At 43.1% G+C, this 21657-nt stretch overlaps 3 protein-coding genes across 3 annotated transcripts; 2 read left to right on the forward strand and 1 right to left on the reverse strand.

The window, feature by feature from the left end:
- Positions 1-3219: 3219 nt before the first annotated feature.
- Positions 3220-4053, forward strand: LOC108029972 (uncharacterized). The gene is made up of 3 exons (XM_017102478.3): positions 3220-3325; positions 3379-3567; positions 3624-4053. The coding sequence occupies exons 1-3, from the start codon at positions 3238-3240 to the stop codon at positions 3815-3817; spliced, it is 471 nt and encodes a 156-aa protein (XP_016957967.1). The 5' UTR covers positions 3220-3237; the 3' UTR covers positions 3818-4053.
- Positions 4054-12546: 8493 nt separating this feature from the next.
- On the reverse strand, positions 12547-13453 carry LOC108029987 (hydroperoxy fatty acid reductase gpx1). Its single transcript, XM_017102496.2, has 2 exons — positions 13220-13453; positions 12547-12945 (listed from the first exon to the last, which is right to left on the reverse strand). Exons 1-2 carry the CDS (start codon positions 13432-13434, stop codon positions 12567-12569), a joined length of 594 nt encoding a protein of 197 aa, XP_016957985.1. The 5' UTR covers positions 13435-13453; the 3' UTR covers positions 12547-12566.
- A 3948-nt stretch (positions 13454-17401) lies between these two features.
- Positions 17402-19052, forward strand: LOC108029948 (uncharacterized). The gene is made up of 3 exons (XM_017102451.2): positions 17402-17504; positions 17619-17666; positions 17748-19052. Exons 2-3 carry the CDS (start codon positions 17642-17644, stop codon positions 18851-18853), a joined length of 1131 nt encoding a protein of 376 aa, XP_016957940.1. The 5' UTR covers positions 17402-17504; positions 17619-17641; the 3' UTR covers positions 18854-19052.
- Positions 19053-21657: the final 2605 nt, after the last annotated feature.

Raw genomic sequence — 21657 nt, forward strand, 5'->3', positions numbered from 1 at the left:
AATGCAATGTGCAAATAATTCCCCCGACAAAGGCAGAGTCAAACAGCGATCCATTAATAATTATAATTGAAAATGTGCAACTCAAACGGCGCGCAAATGAAATGCCTTTCGGGCATTTCCGAGGAATTCCGTTGCGTATACGCAACGTATGCTGCGCCAAGGCATCTTTCTGGTGATTGCGGTTATGCGGATAATGCCGGCAAGCTGTGGGATTCGCCACAAAGCAGCGGCAATCAGCAGGGGATTTCCTTGCCCAAATGCATTTTGGCCAACAGCCAGCGGGCTGAGAGCCGTAAGTGAGCCATTGTCTTTGCCGTGTCGCTTGTTTAAGGGCTGGCACTTCCGTTCCATTTGGCTGCCATCCCTCCCACTTACAGCTTTTACCATGCTTAAAACGCTTAACTGAAAAGAGGGAACTTCGATTACGAATGCATCTCAAGGACTTGCAATTAACTCGGCCTTCGCCACCACAGTATCCCCATGGGTGTTTTCCCATTTCCAATGTTTTCCCCTGTGCCAAATTTATGTCGATTTTTAGTCGCTTGATGGGAAAAGTTTTTTAGTTGAAAGTATTGAGAGGTATGTTGGCATGACGGATCCGTATACTTTTACACACTTAAAAAAAATATGGCCTTTTGCTTATATCAAAAATATCGATGCTCAATCGATTGTCAAGTCTATCGATAATGGATATTAGAGTTTTTAACTCTATCGATATTATCAATATTTGGGAAATAAAGGGACAAGAAAAACAAGAACTTAAACAATCCATAAGATTGCCCACACATGTACAACTTTTAACTTAATTTAAATTAAAATGTTGTAAGGATTTCTTTCGGATATAAGAAGTTAACCCCTTTACCCTTGACAATTTTTCCCAAAGTTCTACCGTGATTTCAGTCGGTTTAAGTAGCTTTTCCCCCTTTTAACTAGCACTACGAGTTGCGGGAACCCCTGGACTTTCCAGATTATCCTTGAGCAGGACGCTAAAGTCCACGCAATGCCAAGTGTATCTCCTTAAAGAGCAGACGTTGTAATAAAAAAATGCATACAAGCGGCTTAAGAAGGAGGGATTGAGACGGAGCTGAGTGTAAGAGAGGGGGAAGAGGCGATAAACGAAAGGTGTTTGCCCTAGAAATGAAATTACATTTCCCCACGCTTAGATATTAATATTTTTGTGTACATTTCGCAGTCATCGCCCGGCCGTATATTAAATGGCACTGAAAACGGAGCTGCGCCTAATCGTAAATTGGAAAATCAAATTTATGCTCGTCTTCAGCTGTTGTAATTATGTTGACTGTGAAACAATTTTATGGCAAATTGAGTTTTATTGGCAAGCAATGTGCGCCCGGTGGCCTGGCAGCCGCCACCTTGGCCCAAATCCATAAGTACATATAGAACAACGCTTTCGGGTTGGGATTTTCGATTCTGGATTCTGGCTCAGCTGGCAGCCTTGAGTAGTTGTTGTCCTTATCAACGGCGTCAACAAAAAAGTTTGGCAAGAACATCTCACAAGTGCCGGGACACACGTAGATACAAGTCCCCAAAATGTGCCGCTGTGTGTTTTGGATAACCTTTTGCTGCCGCTGGATTATGATGAGTTTTGCTCATGGCCTGGCCCCGGACAAAAAAAGCCAGGGCCCAAGTCCCAAGTCCCGGGCTGAGGCTGAACTCGTAAATACCTTCATTATCGTTAAATCATGCTGAGTGGGAAAGATGGGGCACGGAGTGGGTGCCGGATAAGGGGTAGCTACCAGGAGCAGGAGCAGGACGAGGAATCCCTCAGCTCATGTCAGGCGTTGTCCTGCCCCGTTGCCTTTTATTTGCCCTTTATTCCGGGCTCTCTGGAGCTGGCTGGCTTTGTGACTGGCTCATGTGGAGTTTTAAATAGATTTAAATGCGCATTTAAATGAAATAAATGAGCAACATTTCGCCGCACTCAGCTTGAGATTTGCACAGGGCCCAGTTTGCTGAAAAATCAGTGTCTTGAAACTGTGGGTGTGGCTGTGGTGTGTGACTGTGGTGTGTGACTGTGGTGTGTGACTGTGACTGTGACCTGTGAATCATCTAAAGATGATCTCGCTTAATGGTCAAAGTTCTGCGCAGTTCTCATATTTACGCCTAATAAATTGGCAAATTAATACACAATCAAGAACACTGCCCAACAAGCTGAGAGTACAAAATCCATAAGGATTTCAAAGAACAAATAAATTATACTAAATAGCAAATGTTCATATTTAACTTCTTTACCTTAAGTAAGGTAAACTATTTGTAACTTCTTTTTATATCAAAATATATATGTACTTCAAAAATGTTGGCTAGAAGTAGGAACAAGTAGTGATTTAGATAGATTTTCTTTACACACAACAAGTAGTGATATCATAAACAAATGGAAAGATTGTGAGAGAAGAAGTGAAAAACAGCGATGTTGAAATACTCTCTCTTACGATTAAAGACACAAGCATGAGACTTTAAAGGCCCAAAATCCCCAAAATACTCACAAACACCCACAGACTTTATTTTTCCAACCACTCACCCGTCACGTTTATTTATAATGGCTTTGAGCGACGAAGCCAAAAACTTGATGCCATAAAAATGCAATTATATGGAAATTTATGATAAATTTTTGCCTGTTAATTAGAAAATATTCATAAATTATCCACTCAATTCCTGCACGGAAACTGCCAAAAGTATTTTATTTATATTACTGGTGATGCATTGCCTGTAGGTATACAACGACTGAGCTCCGGTGGTGGAAACAAATTCTAATTAAAAACTCAAAGTTGGAAAAGTTTTTTAGCCCCGCAATCTTTGCAACCGGCACCTGTTTAAGCCCGGCGTCAAAGCCGAAAAACTTAAGGGCTCAGAGCCAGAGTTGGCTGAATGTAAATATAATTGCCACTAAAGTCCAAACTAGTAAAACTTTCTAATGCACAAAGTGTCGAAAAGTTCATCCATCAAATGAGCAATAGTGCACAATGTGTGGCCGAGTGTGTGTCGTCGAATTAGTTATGCATTCATTTTGTTCCATGAACTTTTCATAGGTTTCCGCCCTTCTCTGTTCGGTGTCAAATGAGTTGGGAAAAGAAATCAAGCCGTTCCATAGAAATGTTTCGGTCCGAGAGTCAATCTCTCTCTGTGTACACTTATTATGTTTTTTTTATTTTGTTTATAGCAGGAATTTCAAACAATCGGCGCCTTCTAGATGCTCAGTTGCGAACGATCTGCCGAAGCGAAATGTATCTCTCGGGGAAAATATTGGAACTGACCGTCGGTCTGGTCATCATTTTGATATTCGCAGACCCTTGGTATTTGCTTCCGGATGGTATGGGTGCAGCTCTTTTTAGAGTTAATAAAAATTGTTTGATTTTTTTACAGCATATTCACCACTCAAAAGATGGGGAAGGTCTCTGATGATTACCGCATCCGGAGTTCTGCTTTTCGGAACTCTGTATGCCAAAAAGCAACATAGAGCCAACATTCTTCTATTTTGGTTGGGTGCTTTAGTCGCTTTCATTACCACAATAATCTATGAAATCAGGAAAGGTGAAGAATATTTGTTAATCTGTAAGTTAAGTTATACTTCATGTTTTAAACTGATACTGAAGCAAGCACTTTTTCAGTTCTGCTTGTAGTCATGGGCCTTCTGATTTACAGGGTCTATAACGCCGAGATCGAGACACCCACAAATTCACTAGAAAATGAAACTAAAGCTGAGAAAACAGATGACAAAAAGAAAGTACCCGAACCTTCGGCTCCAGAGGACACAAACCCACCTCCATACGAAGTCAAAGGGCAAACAGTTCAGATTGTTTGAAACGAACATCTCGAAGTTTTTTTCTAAAGCCATTATGAATTTTAAGGGGCTTTTTATTGTAAAGAAAAAATATCTTATGGATGCCTTACTATCCCTGCTTAAATGTCCTAAAAGCCTAACCTAAATCAAATGAAAAAGCTAACACTGTAACAAAACTTCTTAAGTAATTTATAGATGTGTATTTTTTTAATATCTTAATTTCGGATCTGAGATAAAGTGCTAACAAAAAAAGTGTATTTTTTCTTTCTCTTCATTTCTTAATTTTGCATCTGCAATAAAATGCTAGCCCAAAAATACAGCGCCCATTTGAAGCTGATTGATGGCGCTGATGAAAAGTGGCTGTGAGTCTGAGAGGATCAGAAGTTTGTCCCTGCAATTAGAGGGATGTATGTTAATGAGAGGTGGGCGAGCAGAACTGCGGCTGAATTCGAATAACAACTCGGCTAATTACAGTGGAAACTAACTACGAGTGGCAGCCTCGTCGGCGGCCTTTCCCTTATGTGAGAAAATTTTAATTAAAAAACGCTCTTTCCACATGTTGAGTCCCCCAGCCAGCTACCACTCAAAAAGTTTCCAAAAAAGTTTGTCAATTTGCACTCGCCTTCTTGAGCGAGTCAACGGTGGGTTTTTGTTTTTCTCGGCTGCATTTAATTAGCTCTGGCCAAATGGCAAAAAGGGACAACTTGTGTTTTCCCCCTATTATTATGCCTGAGCTGCTGGGCTGTGGAAAATTAATTTCTTGCATAAATTGAGATGCCCAAAAGCGCGGATTGAATTTGCCTGTGGAAAACGGGACAACAAAATCTGAGCTGACCACATGTCAGTCTGGCTTGCTGATGGGAAAACATCGATCGATTTCCGCTTAATATCCCCAGCATGATATGCTGCCATTTCCACGAGCAAACACGCCAAATCATTGCGGCAATATCGATGCCATTCGATTCGGTTTCGTTCGGCACGTATTTAGAGCCTGCGCCAGGGCCGAGCATAAAAATTATATTAAATTGGCATTAAAATCATGGCCTGGTCATTGCCAACAGCAACAACAGCGGCCACTTCAAATGGCCATTAAAATAATAACCAGACCGGACCGGGGACCGGCTTGTTTGCCAAAGGTCAGAGGGCTTGTGACCACAGTGTGTGCTTAAGCATGGGCGGCACGTGCTGCAATGAACTCGTCAGCTCGAATCGGCATACTTATGCAAATAATCCTGGCTACCCGGAACCGTGCCAAGCAGTTTCAGGCGCAAACTGCAGTTCAACGATCGAGTAAAGAGTCCCATCGGGATTAAGTTTCATATACTGCCAACTACTTCCAGGGGCTGGGAGTACACTGAGAAGTTGGCGTGGTCATCTGACTTTGATGGAAGCCAGGAATATATTTTCCTTTATTTTTTGACCATCCTCAAACAATCAATTATTTCCTATAATAAATAATAAAATCACTTTTCGGTCCATGCTCATTTGTTCATTTTCAAAGACATTTGTTGTTCAAAGACACTTTCTATGAGCTAAAAAAAAATCATAGAGTTATTTATGAAGTGAATTACATAAACCTCTTTCTATTACATTACATAGACTTTATGTTTTTGTTTTATTTTTCCACTGCACATCTCTTAAAGAAACCAGAACCGTAGTATGTCTCCAGTATTGTATTTCAAACTGTAGAAGCCGTTTCCCCTGTGCAGCAGCATTGGCGGCGAACTTGTCAGCGGGAGTCGTGAGCATTAACTCATTAGGCGAACAGCCAGCCATTAACCCATTGAAGTTGTCAACATTGATTACGGGAATGCCGCAGCAGGAGTTCAATTACACAAAATTAAAGTTCCGGCCGGTTGAAAGGCTTCGCCACTTCACGGGGCCATAAATTATGCAGCCGAGTATCTGACAGCAGTCAGCAGCGAGGTAGGAGCCGAAGTCAAAGCGAACTAAACGCGATTATCTAAATTTATGCAGGGTCGGGCGATTGGGGGCCGGGGCGGCTTACTTATGCGTATCCGACGGTTTGTGCAGCCCTCGAAATAAATATAAATTGCAAAAACTGTCAAAGCCAAGCTGTTTGGCAGCAGTCCGAGCCGGCCAAAAGGGAATGCATTGGGCCGCAAGTCTTGGCCAACTTCATGTGAGTGTGTGTTATCGCATGTGCGTTAGTGCCCGGGTGCGGTACAATAAAGAAATTTTTATCGCTGCCGCATTTGACATTTGAAGTATGCGCTACAAAATTTATTGTTGCTCCGTTGTTTCAATAAACAAGAACCAGCGACGGGGGCAACAAAAGACGAATAAAAGGCAGGCAATGGCACGGCTTTGGCCCGAATGGGGCACCCGATTGGAATTTCAATTTGAGCTTTATCTCTGGGGCAGGCCACACGGCCGCTCCGATCCTTTGACATGCAAAGACAACGGAGAAAGCGACCGAAAGGTGGGCGAAAGCGATGAAAAGGCGGGCGAGTGCGGTGCGAATACGAGTGCGTACCTGTTGGAAAATAGTTGCGCACGAGGAGGCTGTCAATGATTGTTTAAGATTGCCGCCGTAATTGTGTCGGTTGTTTGTTCCTGGACTACGGCTGCCGGCAATCAGCTTATACATATTGCATGACCATCCTGCTATAAAACGCTTCGCACACTGGCCAACTCGGCCGCTGGGGGAGTCGGAGCAGGGATGCGTGTCCTTCAGTCGATGGCCGGACTGCTTATCCCCAGCACGTGCCCCCTGCACACCGGGAGCGAAGGCACAATGACTATTGAACACACGGAAAAACCGAAGGAGTCACGGATTTCTTTCTAAAATATGACAAATACCATAATTTTTGTATGCTGGAAAGCTAAAAAAGTGGGGAATAAAAGCTTAAATCATCTGAAAATTACAAATAGTTCACAAATTTATCGCTTAAGGCATAGAAACAATTCATAGGTCTATGTGAATGCACAGAGTTTCAATCTGACCGTACTGTACTCACATTAAGTGTGCCCATATACTTCTAATATATATAAGTGTAGCCACACTACTAAAAGTGAAAGATAACACTTTTTTAGAGTTGCCACCCTTTGTGAATACCATGAATGTGCTTATCACTTTAGTAAAAACAATAAAAACGTTCTGTTTAATCAGTTGTTGTGCGCCAAAAACTCAGTGCCCGAGTGAGTATAGTCAAAAATACAGCGTGAACTTATATTAACGGCAATGAGTAAAGAGTGTTTTCACATTGAGTGACTCATTTTCTACTTTAAATGCATTCGTGAGAACCCCTACAACGTTTTAATAAAGAATGAAGATTGTTATGATGTTTCACCCATCTATGGCTGCTGATAAAACCTGCTGTTTTATAAGGTCTTTAAATAAATTTTTAATATATAATAGCTTACAAAAATTCTTCACAGAATAATTCATCCATAAAAATCATACATAATTAAAAGAAGGTGTGTTTTTTTAAACCCCAGGACTATCCAAAGTTTCTAAGTGTAACCTACTGCAGCAGTGGCCACCTGGTGGAGCTCAAATCAACTCACACACCCTCGTGCACGAGCAGACGTGCTGCAACGTGACGTCAATGCCAATGCGCCTCAGAGTTGCTGCCGATGGTGCGTATACGCAACGCCAGAAAGCATCCGCCCCCTTGCCCATTTGGCTTTCGCTCTTTTACATAACAATGCCACTGGCCGGGCGCTAAGTGTGACAATAAATTGTGCTGTCAACTTGTGTTTATCTATATCGTGGCCGCTTCCTTCGCCGGCGGGCGAAAGTTTTGTTCCTCCCTGAATCCTGTTTTGCATGTGTGCGTGAATCCTTTTTGGCAATCCGGTTTTCTGTGCGAGTTCATATTAAATTCGTATGCCCCGCGTGTGCCGCGCAAACAAATACCTTCCAAAAAGGCGAAAAAAGCAGGCAGCCCGGCACAATGCAGCACCATCTCTGGGGCATAATTTGCGTTTAATGAATTGTGCAAAAAGATTTTTATTCACTTAGCCCCGCACACACGCGCGACCGTAAGCCGCTTAGCGCCATTTTTGGTCTAGCAAATTGAAAAGCTGCATTACGGCTGGCGCGTCTTCTTCCACGCTCAGTCGGGATTACTTTTCGATCAATTATTTAGTCATTAGCGCTACAATAGCCCACTATGAGTGTATGCCGGGGAATTTGCTTGATCGATGAATGCGGACAAGACAGAACGCACTAATTAAGATGAATTAGTGAAGCGCAGTTTTCAACTACAATTTCGGGGTTTATTGTCACGACACTTTGAGATAGAGATAGAAGGCCTTTTGCACCAGAGAACACACGCATACAGGGCCGTTAGGAAGGGGAAATCTGTCAGTTCATCATTTCGAGTGCAGCAACAACACCAAGCGCGCTTAACACCACATCAAGTTAAGATGATAGCCGTCATGACAACAACACACGCCAAACTTTTCAAGATACACACAAAGAGACGGAGCCGAAAAACGGGGAAAACGAGAAAAACTGGCGGCTGTAATTTACACGCTTTTCCCGGACCGCCTGGCCCCCCACCCCCGCTGCCCTCCATCAACGTCAGGCAAACGCTTTTCCTGATAGCGGACATCCTTCCCCAGCATTGCACACTATATATATACACAAACGTACGCCTTTATCTGACGTCGAGCGGCGCGAATGTGCGTGTGTCCCGCATTTAATGCGGTCTGCCTTGGCGATAAACTTTTGCAGCTGTCTCGGGCCCACTTCCACCCACCACATACCACCCACCAGATACGCCCAAGCCACCCGCTTTTATTTGGCATTTTTGGATTGCCGCCTTCCGTTTGGCTCAATCATTTTACGTCTCATAAAACATAAATAGCAATCGATTCCTGGAGGGCTCCCTCGGTCGTCAGTCGGCAGTCGCAGTCGCAGTCTCAAGTCCTTCCATCTGACACTGTCATTGTTTCGTCGGCGACAATTTGAATTACCCGTGGCACAGATAAAGCCAGAAATCGGAGGCCTGCCCCTCGATGGTGGCATACTCTTTCCAGTTCGTTGGGGAATGCAAACATTTGTGAGACCACCGAGTGCGAGGGATTGCTCTCTGTTTACACTCGAAAGTAAACAAACGCCTCTGAGTTCGTCTGCAATTCTTTCACATGTTTGCGAGTTTGAAAATTTGTTGAAATTATACGTTTAACGAACCCAGTTCCAGGTCTCTTTGTTCGCCAAATTTGTGTATGTATTTACATTATTGTTCTTTCTGTGGGTTTGTTTGGGAATTTTAAAATTCCTATGAATTTTATTTATTTTTATTCTATTTACTTGTACTCGTACGAAACCAATAATGATAAGTAAATTTAATGAAATTCTAAAACAGACCAAAATAATTCATTGAATTTATTTTTGGAAGTATTTGCAATGATTTAAAAAATACTTAAATAAGATTTTAGGTTTCTAAAATATTTAAAAACATTAATAATATTTTTTAAAGTATTTCTTATTTTTTTAATTTTTTTAAATTTAGATACGAAAATTCTAAAAATAAAACCCTTTTTTAATACTTACACAATTGATTAATTTAATGAGTTTTTAAGAATATTTTTGTTTATTAGGAGTAATGATTACCAAAGTTTTCATATAAATAATTGTATAATCCCTTATAAATTTTAAATTTTGTTTAAATTTAGCTATTACCCGTTGTATACTTTATCTAAAGTAAATACCTGGGACGGGGACACCGATGATAAAGGACATTCAAGGTTGCCGTATGCTCATCGAATCCGCGTTGCCCTGCTGCTGTTGTCATTATTGTTGTGTTTGCTGGTTGCTCTCCAGGGCAACATTTGGCGGTTACTTTGCCGCGGGCGGCTAAGTCTATAATGCAGCATTATTTTATGTCGAGCCAAGCAATTTATTGAATTTTGCCTTCGTACGTTGAGCTTTTTTGTTTCGCATCCGACCTCTTTCTGCTCTTTTCGGGGGCCAAATGTGTTGAAGTATTTTATGGGTCTTTGGGGCGAATATCAATAAATTTTTAATATGATAAAGTGAGTCAAATGATGATTGAAATCGAGCTTCGAACTGGCATTGCTTATCCAGATCGGGTTTTGCCGCTGGAACTCCGTTCAGTCTGCAGCACTTTGAGTGAGCAAATTGAATTCAGTGCTCGGTTGGCTCTTTGCTTTTCTTGTGGCCTTTGTGTCACTCTATCCTTGGAGTCCTTTTTTTGCGCCCGCTCTCTGCCATCTGCCATTTGCGATTTGCCATTTGCATGGCTAGCCAAGGCGATAAGAAAAATGCAATTCCCACTGCACGGACACATGTGACAAAGGGTCGTGGGCAAAGTGGGGCGGTGGGCAGGCGGCGGGCACGTGCTAAGCTGCTTAGCAATGGCCGGGTGGAAAAAATGGGGGTGGCGGAAATCGCCAAATTCAATTGACGCTGTCCAAATCAAATCAATGGCGAATCAATGCCAAATGCCACACAATTCGGGCGATTTTAGTATGCAAATTTAAACGAAATATTTAGCCAGCACCAGGCAATGAATTAGCCCAGAGATTTGTGGATGAGTGGGATTTTTCGGCGTAATTTTGGGGTGAGTTGTGGGCGGCACGCTTCAGTCATACAAGTTTAATTGGCTAAAATTCAGCTTTATCTTCTTCGCTGCCTCACGCTCCCACACACGCACACATTTAATTACTACACCGTTGGCAATAATTTATAATACTAATTAAAATTTCGAACACGCATACAGGCAGACTCCAACACACTCGCATAAATAATCACCGGAGAATGGAGAATGCGCCGCCGGCATTGAAAATTTTCATTTGCATGCAGACAACAATCTCTCAGATACACACACGCACACACCCGCCGATACGCTTGAAATTGCGCCTGTGAGTGTGCCGGTGTGTGCAACCTTTATCAATCAAATGTTAATTAAGTTTCAACTCAGCCAGCCGAACAAATGCCAAGCCAACTAACAAACCAACTTTTTCGCCGAGGCCTTTTCCACAGGAGCAGCCGCAGCCGCTGCCGCCGTCGACGACGCCAACGACTCTGTTGAAAAATTAAATTGGTTGGCTTTTTCGGAGGGTTTAGGTAAATGTGGAGGCCACGGTGGCGTATGCGTAATAACTTGCCCTGGCTTGGCATATCACGCATACGACCTGGCAGCCGGCATATGAAATGCAAACGTAATGCGCTCATCAAGCAAAATGGCCCAACTGATGCTCCATCTCCGAGCGAATGAGAAAAAAGGAACAAACTAAATATGGAACAAGGGGCAAGTGCTGTATGTGTATGCGCAACCGGAAATGTAAGTGTTGCCCCCGCTCTTTTCATGATATTGTCTGACTTGTTTGAAATGGTTTTTTGGTTAACATGCGCACGGATTGATGAGTGGCCAAATTGTACACAGCCGCAAATTGTGGCAATTTCGGTTGCTGTCAACGCTGCACACACCCACACACAGTCACACAGAAGCACTGGAGGTCCTCGCACTCACACAGCCACAGTGGCAGGACGAAGCCCACACACCCGTACATGTGGCGGAGTGTAAGCATGTGGCAAATGTGCAGGCACGTTTTTATATTGCAGCCGGCAGAACAGAGCTTGTTTGCATGGCAACAAGGAGGGGCAGCGGAAACAGAGTCCGAATCAGAAACAGAAGCTGTAGCGAAAGGCAGGTTGCAACAGAGCCCTCCAGTCAGGCTCCGGTGCGGTTGCAAAAACTCGTTGGGGCATTCCAGGAAGTTGTCCTGGCCAGCCGGTTTCCGCTCAGACCCTGGCCTGAGGCATTCCCGGCCAGAGATGCAAGCATTTGAGCATTTTTCGAAAATTTCAAGACAAACGGACATTTTTGGGGTTTTGCTAACGTTTATCCAGAAAGCTGGCGAAAAAGAAGCAAATAGGAATTCCGAATAATAATTAAAACTACTGCGTGCCTCGTTTCAAGCGTTTCAAAATGTGAGACTAATTAATTTGAAAAGAGAATATTCTTTTGAGAAATTATTCACAGAAATACCTATAAGATGGCCTGGAAAATACTGCAATGCTCTAAACGCGTATTTATGGAGTTAGTTTGAGCCTCATTTTAAAATTATATCACACCTGTGGGAGATAATAAAAGACCCTACACCCCGTATTATTTTTTTTAGTTTTTTTAATCATTTAAAAACTGCATACAGCCAGCTTTCCTTTGTCTCTCGTTTCCCTTTAAAGGTTACTAATGAAACAAGTTTTCAAAAGAATTCCTTGTTGTTTCCCTGTTGTTTGTAAATCCCTCGAGGGATACAAGCCAGTTCGCTTGACAAGAAACTAGCTTAATAAATTATGTAATCGCCCAGCCTATTTTTGTTCCCAAGCACTTTGCCGGCCAAAGTACCGAGCTGCTCTTAAAGTTTCCAAGAAAGTTGGGACCAAGGTCGAACAGCATTCGATTGGCGCCCTTGGGCATCCCATGCCCACACCCCAGCCCACTCGATTGTGCCACACTGGGCGGATGCTTGACGTGACGTGCGCCAAGCTGCAACCGTAACTGCAATTTGATAAAGCAAAGTGACAAGTGCAGTGCAGCAAAGGTCAGCACCCCGACCGCCCCAGCAGAAGCCCCCGCCCTGTTGGCCATTTGCAACTGACAGAAGTCGGCGGGAAGGTGACGGGCGGGAGCAGGTAATGCCGTCAGAAAGAAATCGCTTGGCATGTGATGTCGACATCAGCAGCAGTAAACCCCTATGATAGGGCGTGACGTTGTCACGGTTATGAAAGCCAGTCAGCAGGAGCAGAATGTGGCGCATGTTGCGTTATTTATTCGGACTTATCCCCGAGCAACAGCTCTATGTCACTGGCCAAAGCGACGGGCTCCAGTTCGGCGCCATATCTCTTGTGGATACGCCCCCTGCGATCCACCAGGAACTTGACGAAATTCCACTCGATATCGTGTTGGTGGCGAGTGAGCAGCTTGTAGAGCGGATCCGCTCCAGCGCCCTTCACCTCAATCTTGGCAAACAGGTGGCCTATGTTGGCGCCCTCCCTGCGGAGGTGGTCCAGCATCTCCTGGCCATCGGACTCGGGCATCTGACCGCCGAACTGGTTGCAGGGGAAGTTCAGGATGCTCAAGCCGCGGTCCTCGTACTCCTCGAGTAGTTGTCGGAGGCCATCGTACTGGGTGGTGGTGAGACCGCATCTGGAATAACGTATGATAAAGGATCATAAGTTAAGTTAGGTCTATAAAAAAATATGTGAGGATGTTCAGGAACACAAATAAATCATGGTTATTATATCACTGCTTGATTCTAATTAAATGTAATAATTTAAAGAAGAAGATTTTACGAAGAATCTGATGAAAAAAACATTGGTTGGCACTCCTTTTTGTAAAAGAATGAAATAAGAACTGTTTGAACTTTAGTTAATATTACATCTACAGTTACATAGACATCTGAGCTACAAGATATTCTTACTTGGATGCAATGTTCACGATGAGCATCACCTGGCCGGCAAACCTTTGGAGTGGCACTGGACTTCCGTGGGTATCCCGAACGCTGAGAGCGTGGATTGTTAGACGCCAGCGCATGTCCTCCAGGTCCCGCTGCAACTGCTTTCGAGTACATAGAACTGTCACCAGGGCCACTGCAGCCATGAGGCCGTGAAGAGCCAACTCTTTGGTAAACATCATGAGCCGCACTGTACTAAGTGCATTTGGGATTCCAAAACGAAGCTGAGGAATCGCTGCGAACGAATATCGATTCGACGGGCTAATTGTGCGTGAAGGGACTGTTGAAAATCGCATTTAAATGTGCGGCCCTTTCGCTTCCGTACGGGCATATGGCCCCGAAAAAAAGTGCCAGCCAAAATTGAATTTGGCCAAAACGAGCGAAAGTTGCATGTGCTGACCCACGGGGCGAGTTGCACGTTAACTTAATTTTAAACTTTTTTGGCCTCTGCCTGCCACACGAAACGGGAGCACCAACACACACTCACACTGAAAACAACAAAAAGTTGAACAATCGTAACGAAATAATTGAATTTTCATTTCCGTTTTATGTGTTTACTTCCGCTCCATGGCCGAGCCGCCATTTTCTCCGGCATTTCCCGCCTTTCCGTTTCCCCTCCCTCCCTTCTGGCACATGTGTGTGTGTGAGTGTGTGCATGTGGCCTGGATGATTTCGGCCTATTTGTATACAAAAGGCAGTCAATTTCTGCCAGCTTGAGGAAACTTTTTAAGTCAATTGTCAAAAAGTTTTTAACATCTTTTCCCCGGCCACGCCCCCCTTTGTGTATCGCCCTGTTTCTGTTTCATTTTCGCTGCCAAATTGAAATATAATTCGGCAAAGTTGCGCCTCTTTTCGGTTCGGCTTTTCCACTTAGACGACGTTTGGACGTGGGCCGTAAATCAATGGCAGGCGAGAGGCGTTCGACTGAAATTGATTTAGATTCGGGGTGTGGGCGTCACCCTTTGGTCGTCTGTCAAACCTGTGCAGTAAAAGCCATCCGAACTGCCAGTGCATTTTATAGTTTGATTGCAAATCACATTTCGAACTCCCTCGCACGCCGTCGAAATGTACCCCCGCCTTTTTTCAAAATTGAAAGATTTAAAGGTTTTATTAAAAAAATACTGGAAAAAATTGTTTACAAAAAAATTGGAATACTCCTACTAATACAAATATTCAATTGAATTCTTTGGAGTAGTTGGCTTCGTTTTCTTATCTTTTTAGTAATGATGTAGTAAAGAATAAAATTTCTGAATTTGGAACAAATAAATAACTGAGGTAAAAGATTGCCAGTAATTTGTATACAAGGATAAGGTGAAAGGTACCAAGTATGTGTCTAGCAAAAAGTATTTATGTTTTTTTAAATTTCTTTCCTCACTTGAAATGAACTTTTACTTCTGCAGAGATATTAAATAATAATTATCCCTTCCCAGCAATAGTAAACTTCTTTAATGACCTGCCAACTCACAGAATATCTAATCTCTTACCACAGCAACAATTGAAATTGCGGGACCATAAAATCAGCATAAAGTGATTGCCAACCCGAGCAATGGCAAGAGCAATAGCAATAACCAGCGATTATGCTAAGAGATGTCTACGCCGAACCCTCGAATCCAGCCAGCTTCCCGGATGATCAACTTTAGCGGTTTGCATATTTGATGCACTTGGCATAAACTTAATAAACTTTGCCCCCAGTTACAGGTTATAAAGCCGGCGCACTAAACTCGTAAACATGGAAACGCGTTAAAGTCGCTGAGCCACAACTCGCTGTTTTACGACCATCTTATGAACCTGCCACTGCCCCATTTCGCATTTCCATCTGGTTTTTGTCTAAGCGTCTGCCATCATTTCGGCTTTTGTTGCACCACTTTTCACTATTACCAGCGGCCGTAAATGTAGTGTTTGGGCCAATAAAACTTTTGACATGTGTGGGCAGACTTCTCTTCTATTTTTTTGCCAGGCCAGGTGTTACCTTCAACCTGTGCAGCTGGATTTCTCGAAGTGAGGCTGCATCTCCACTTGCCATTTGCCGCTGGTCCCCAGCTACCTGCCCCTACTACTTGCCCCTGCCACTTGCTACTTGCCACTTGCGCATTTAATTAAGTTTACGCCGCGCTGCACACGCAAAAGGACGAAGGACGTTATTAATTAAATTCCTTTATACACAGGTTAAGCCAACCAGCCACCTCCGCGCCCTCTTGCGCGTCAACAATTGGAATATTAACGAGGCAACTAATGAAAGTTTACAAAGCCAGTGTCAGCCACCGAAACGATTCGAAAGGGAAACATTTAATAAGAGTTTCGCCGTGATTCCAGCCGAGATCAAAGCAACAGCTAGAGCAGTCTCTCCACTTGACCCACCCGGCGTATGCGTGATTTTTCGGTGGCAATTATTGCGGCTTGCCCTGGGGGCTTGGCACTGTCTGCCTGCAAATCCCGCCGAGATGATGCACTGCGGCGGAGAACTTTGGACGCCTAATAAGCCTCGACCCTAACCCGTGGCACACAGTCGCACATCAAAGCCAAAACACGCACACCCACTCGAACCTAAACCCCGACACCCAGACATATGCAAAGGGGATATGGGTATTAACTGTACGCATTTAAGCCGCTTGTCGAACGCGCGCAAATCCAGTGGGGGAAAATCGACTTTTATTCAATACACTCGAAAAATCAACTTGGCAGTCAACAAAAAAAAGGGGAAAAATAAAAAAGGAGCGCCGTATTCGAGTATGAATGTGCAAATCCCCAATGCAGCAACAGCTGCTGCTCAGCCCCGCCCCGCGCGCTTATTCGCCCCTTCAGCTGCATTCGCTCGGCATTTACATTTAAGCTGATAAGCAAAAGTGCCTGCTCCTGGGGGCCCCCTTGATTTTCCACACCCTTTCTTTTCGTACCCCCAAAAAACATCCTCCACCTGAGCGTTAAGTCGCCTTGAAGGGCGCACATATCAAAGACACGGCGACGTCGACGAGAATTGTTTGCTGGAAATGTCGCAAGTTTATGAAATCGCATGCGTTGCCAGCGAGACATTTACATTTGACGCACGCACTTTACATTATTAATGCCTCCAGCCGAAGGCGGCAGCAGAAAGTACAAGTTTCAGTCGTAACACAGGTGATTCGAGTTGTAAATACCTCTCTAAAGTGCAAAAAATAACACATTTGGAGCACAGAGTTTTTTGACATTTTAGAAATAATATACATAAGTATTTATAAAGAAAATAAATAGAAATATTACAATGTGGTTATACAAGAATAAAAACATAACAACAAAATTCTACCATTTTTTTATGTATATTTATCCATTTTTTTATGTATATTTATCCATATTTAATAGATTAAAAGCCATTTCCTCGCCCGGATATTAGCTTTTAACTAGGTTTTAAGCTTTATATATGCGTAAGTTTATACTTTTAAATTTTTTGAAATTTAGTTTTAATAAAATCTGTAGTAAAACTCACATAAAGGGTCCTTTAAACTAGAACATTAGGCTCTTTGAACCAAGGAATATCATCAGAAATGTTTTTAAAAAACGTATTTTATAGGTAACAATTTATTGACCGACTGCCCAAAATATTTAGAAATTTCATCAATTAATTTATCAGTTGATTCTGTGTCTATAGGGTATCTAAATTAGACCGAGTAATGGGTAGTCGTAGACCTGTTTGCGTAGGAGGCCATCGGTGTTTTGGAAAATTCTCCTGCCATTTCGCAAATGTATCGCATTTCCGTTTAGGTGTTTGCACTTTTATGCTTCGCTGAGAATTTTCCAATTTTTCCTGCTAATATTTATTAATCAAGTAATAGCTACTCACACACTCGCACCGACTATATGAGCACTTGAGTGTGTGCCCGTGTGTGTGTGTGTGTGCGAGGGCGCTTGATTTTTGCACGAAAAATTGATTGGAAATTTATAAGCTAAACTTTTTCCACTGTTTGCTTTTGTTTGCGGCTCACGAAACAAACTTTTTGTGTGTGCGGTTTTTTTGTGATTTTTGATTTTTTTGTTGCCGTTGCTGCCATTTGCAGCACTTGAAAAGGTCGCCGCGATGGGCGCATGTGTGAGTGGGTGGGTCTACGTGAAAATCCCATCACAAAAATATTGAAATTCGATTTTTTTCGGGCTCTCAGGAACCTTTTACCAGCTCCCCGGCTGTCTGTCAAAGCCTCGCCATGAGGCAGGAAGCATTTCGAATCATTTTCGGTACAAACTTTGTGTCGAGCACACGTAGAACCCACTCCAATCAAATAAAGTAAGTTCAAATAGTGGCTATTTCGCGGCGAAAAAAAATACAAACAAAAATTTCAACCCAAAATAATTGCGGTCAATTTTCGGTTAACGTTTTCGATTCGCCTGTCTTTCACAGCGCTGTCAATCAAGCCATACAAGATGAACTATCTACTGATCTTTGGGTGTACGTATAGGGAGTTGTTTATTTATTTTTTAAATAAAATTATATCAATTCGTAATTCTTTTAAATAAATTCAAAATTCAGGTGTCTTGATGATGACGGTGATGGGCGACTGCCTGCGGATGAAGCGTTCTCAGGGCGATGCTACAGATGATGCCAATGTAACCACTGTGATGGGCAAAGAGGCTGCTCTGAATGCAAAGGCCACCTTGGTGGCCAATAGCACTGTCACCACTGCTAGCAGCACGGCAACCACATCTTCAAAGCAGAAAGCCGCTGGAGCCAAGCACACTACGGTGGATCAAGGAAAAGCCACCAACGGCACTACCACCCCATCAGCCGCGGCTGCCATGGCTTCCACATCCTCGCCACTGCCCTCGGATGCTGGGAAATTCCAGCTGGTGGAGGATCTGATGGGGCTGCGTCGTCCCAAGAGGCGTTTGGGTGGCCTGATGGACGAGGGCCTGCAGCCACGACAGCTGCACCACAAGCGTCGCCAGCCGGGGGAGTTGGCGGTCGGGGTCACCACCTCGCTGCCCACACGCCCACCCAATCCCTATGTGTACTACAACAAGCTGGTATCGCCGGATGGCAAGCACGAGGTGAAGGAGTTCGAGCTGCTGGCCCCCAACATGATGATTGAGAGTGTGCAGCAGGAGCTCAACTTCGGCCCGGAAGTGCTGCCACCGGAACTGGCTGAAGTGCTGCTGCTGAATGCAGCCGAGAACACGCCGCGCGGCCTCCATAACTCGGCTCCACTGAAGCACCACCGCAAGCACAAATCCTCGCCAGCTTTGCCACCGATGCTCTACATGCTGCAACAGCTGCTGCAGCCCACTTTCGAGGGTAACATGTTGGTGGAACCGCCGAAGGAGCCACCACATCGCATTAGCTCTCCCCTCTATCAGTTCTTGGATGGCGCCATGGATCTGGCTTTGCGCAACAACCCCGATGTCATCGATCACCTTCTGGGGGATCACCTGGAGCTGGAACTGGAGCTGGAGAAGGACAAACTGAAGGGGGCCAAGGACAAGGGGGCGGCCAAGAAGGCCAAGAAGGAGGCACTGAAGATGGAGCCCAAGGAGGAGCTCATTGTTAGCTGCCCCATCCACCATGAGCACCACGCCAACCGCAACGGCGAGATGGTCGAGGATGATGTCGTCCTGGTCAACGAGTGCCACCTGGTCTAGAGAGATATTTAACAGCTTCCACTTAGTTTCTTAAAAATTTGAGGTTTCTTGTTTCTTCTTATTCTATTTCCCTTTGCTCTAACCGGGAAGTCTGCCTAAAATTGTTCACATATATTTGTTAGTTACGAATTTAAAAGATTTTATGGCCGACTTTCTTAAACTAAAACCTACCAAAACAATAAAAACACAATACACGAAACTGTATATAATTTATTTGAATGGAAAAGCGAAAAGATTTAAATGTGGTTCAAGGTGACTAAAAGTATGGAAGAGTAAATATAATATAATTAAAATATATTGCATACTTTTAGACAAGTAAGAAAACGCCAGTGACTCGTTAGCCCCCGAAGGATAACCATTTTTACGGAAACAGCTTAACCGACTTCTGTTGCATACTTTCAGGCAAATCGAAAATATATCCTTGACAGGAAAAATAAAGCTCGGAGACTGCATAACAAACCTTCGGGAATGCCATTATCACGCAGATTGGCCATTGTTTTCCCCCAACAAATATCAAACTTTCGCTTCAATCGGCACCCGATCCCCAGGGTTTCCTTTTCCCCTGAAGTTTTCCTTCGTTTTCATTAACAAAATCGATTTGCTACCTTGAAATGTCCTGAGGGGAGGTGGGTGGCTCGGCAGAATTGATATGCCGAGTGCGACAGTGCAACCGTACGAGCAAACAAATCTAACATACAAGCCCCTGGTTGCGGATGAGGAGGAGGATGAGGATGAGGATGAGGATGAGGTTGGGGTTGTGGTTGGGGCGAAGTGTATGGCGCCGAGAGGCAAAAGTTTTGCCGGCTGCTACTGCTAAATGCCAAATGCTAAATGCTGCTAATTTCGTATACAATAAAACTAATGTAAATCGCCACTTGACGTTCACTGGGCGTGTAAGTGTGTGCCGGAGTATGTGCGACTGTGCCTTGCCGTGCAGCGTATGTGTGCAGCACATAGACATTAAATGGGGCACATAATGTGCTGGGAGTCAGGACTCAGGAGCCAGGAGTCGGGAGACCAGGATGGGACAACCCAGTGAAAAGGCGAGTGTCATGGGTGCCCGGCCATCAGCATAAATACAAATTTGCTTCACAAATCCATGTATATAATCTATATAAACTGCTCGAGAGTGCCAGTACATCTACATGTGCCAAGCGGAAAAGTGCAACGCAGCATTCGTAAAATTGCGTAGCTCCTTCGGCTTCAAGGTACATTGAGAAAAACAATAAAAATAGTAAATTGGGCACTTTAAACTTATCAAATAAAATTATACATTTTGAAATAGAACTCACAACAATAAAAAATCAAACGAAATGAAAAACTTACTACAATATGCCAATGCATTTTTCAAGAATGTTCATTAGTTTTAGATTTTTTAGTACGATTTTGACTGACGATTTTGACTAGAATGATACTCCTTTTACGAATTAGCCATATTTAAGACTCAGAGTGCCTCAAAAATAAAGTAAAGAAAACATTATAAAAATTCACAAATTGTCTAAAAACAAACCATTTTGAAAAGTTATGTGAATCCTTTAAAATATAAATTACAAATTATTACTTTAGGTCTTAAAAATAGTTTTTAAAATATATAACAATTTAGTTAGGGATGCAAAAAAATATATTTATTATACAGTACAAAAATCACTGTTCTTATTTAAAATCTAAGAAATATGTTTGGCCTCAATGAGCTAGTTATATATCCTCCCATTTAAACAAATTCAAGCGCGCATTCAGAATTATGTATTGGAAAAATGACGCCATTACTTAAATATGTTTCGTAAATAGTGCTTTAAATTGAGTGTCAAAACAAACAGCCATAGATTTAGTTTTCTCTGTGTACTCAGTGGCAGTGCCAATGTCCCTGGGGTGTTAACTGGAGTGTAAATGCGAATGTATGTGCAATTCCCGCTGCTAAGTGACCAGGCCCCCTGCAACATAAACTCTGGCACATATATTTATTTACAAGTGTAAATAATAAATGCTTGCATCAGCCATTCCTCTCAACTCAACTCCAAGGTTCTGTCAGCACTGCAAGTGCATTAACTTTTACCATACTTTCTCCGCTTGCTCCACTCGCTCAACTTCAGCTTTAAGTTGACATCTTATAGATGGCTTTAAGATTCGGGCCATACAAATAAATACCACTTTCGCTAATCTCTTTGCTTTCGAAATTTATGGCTTCATTATGAGGACGACAAAGACGAGCGTTGCCAGGACATCGCCACGCTTCTGTCAGTCATCCTGTCTGTCAGCCAGTTTGCCTGGGTTTTTGTTGTTAATGTTATGGTTGTCATTTGGCAGCTTGTAATTACGTTCGCCACAAGTTGTTGCCAAAAGTTGTAATCTAGATTTCATAGCCAAAAGGCGGCGGGCAACAACATAAAATTCAATTGAACTGTTGAGTCAGCAAGAGTCAAGTGAATGGGCTAGTGGCGGGGAGTTTGGCTTTAAAATGCCGCTAGAGCTATGGTCTATCAAGTATCTGCTTCCCGCAAAAGGCCAGTAAATAAACTCGAGAGTATCATTTGGAAAATCATTTTTATGCGATCTTAAGCCCACTCTGCTAGTATCGAATTTAAGCGAAAACCACTTTACATAACTATTTTGGCGCATTAAAAGTGCTTTATGGCCATTCGATGAGTGTAATTTAAATGGCAATAAATTAGGCAGTTGGTGCTTAAAAGAAATTATTTCAGTAATTGTTCAATTTTGATGGAAATGAATAGTGTTATTTAATTTAAGTGGCTGCCATTGCTGTGTAGATTGTTTGTACAGCTATTAAAAACTATTTGAACACAGCC

Source organism: Drosophila biarmipes, chromosome 2R (assembly GCF_025231255.1).
Source record: "Drosophila biarmipes strain raj3 chromosome 2R, RU_DBia_V1.1, whole genome shotgun sequence".
Taxonomy (NCBI): Eukaryota; Metazoa; Arthropoda; class Insecta; order Diptera; family Drosophilidae; genus Drosophila; species Drosophila biarmipes.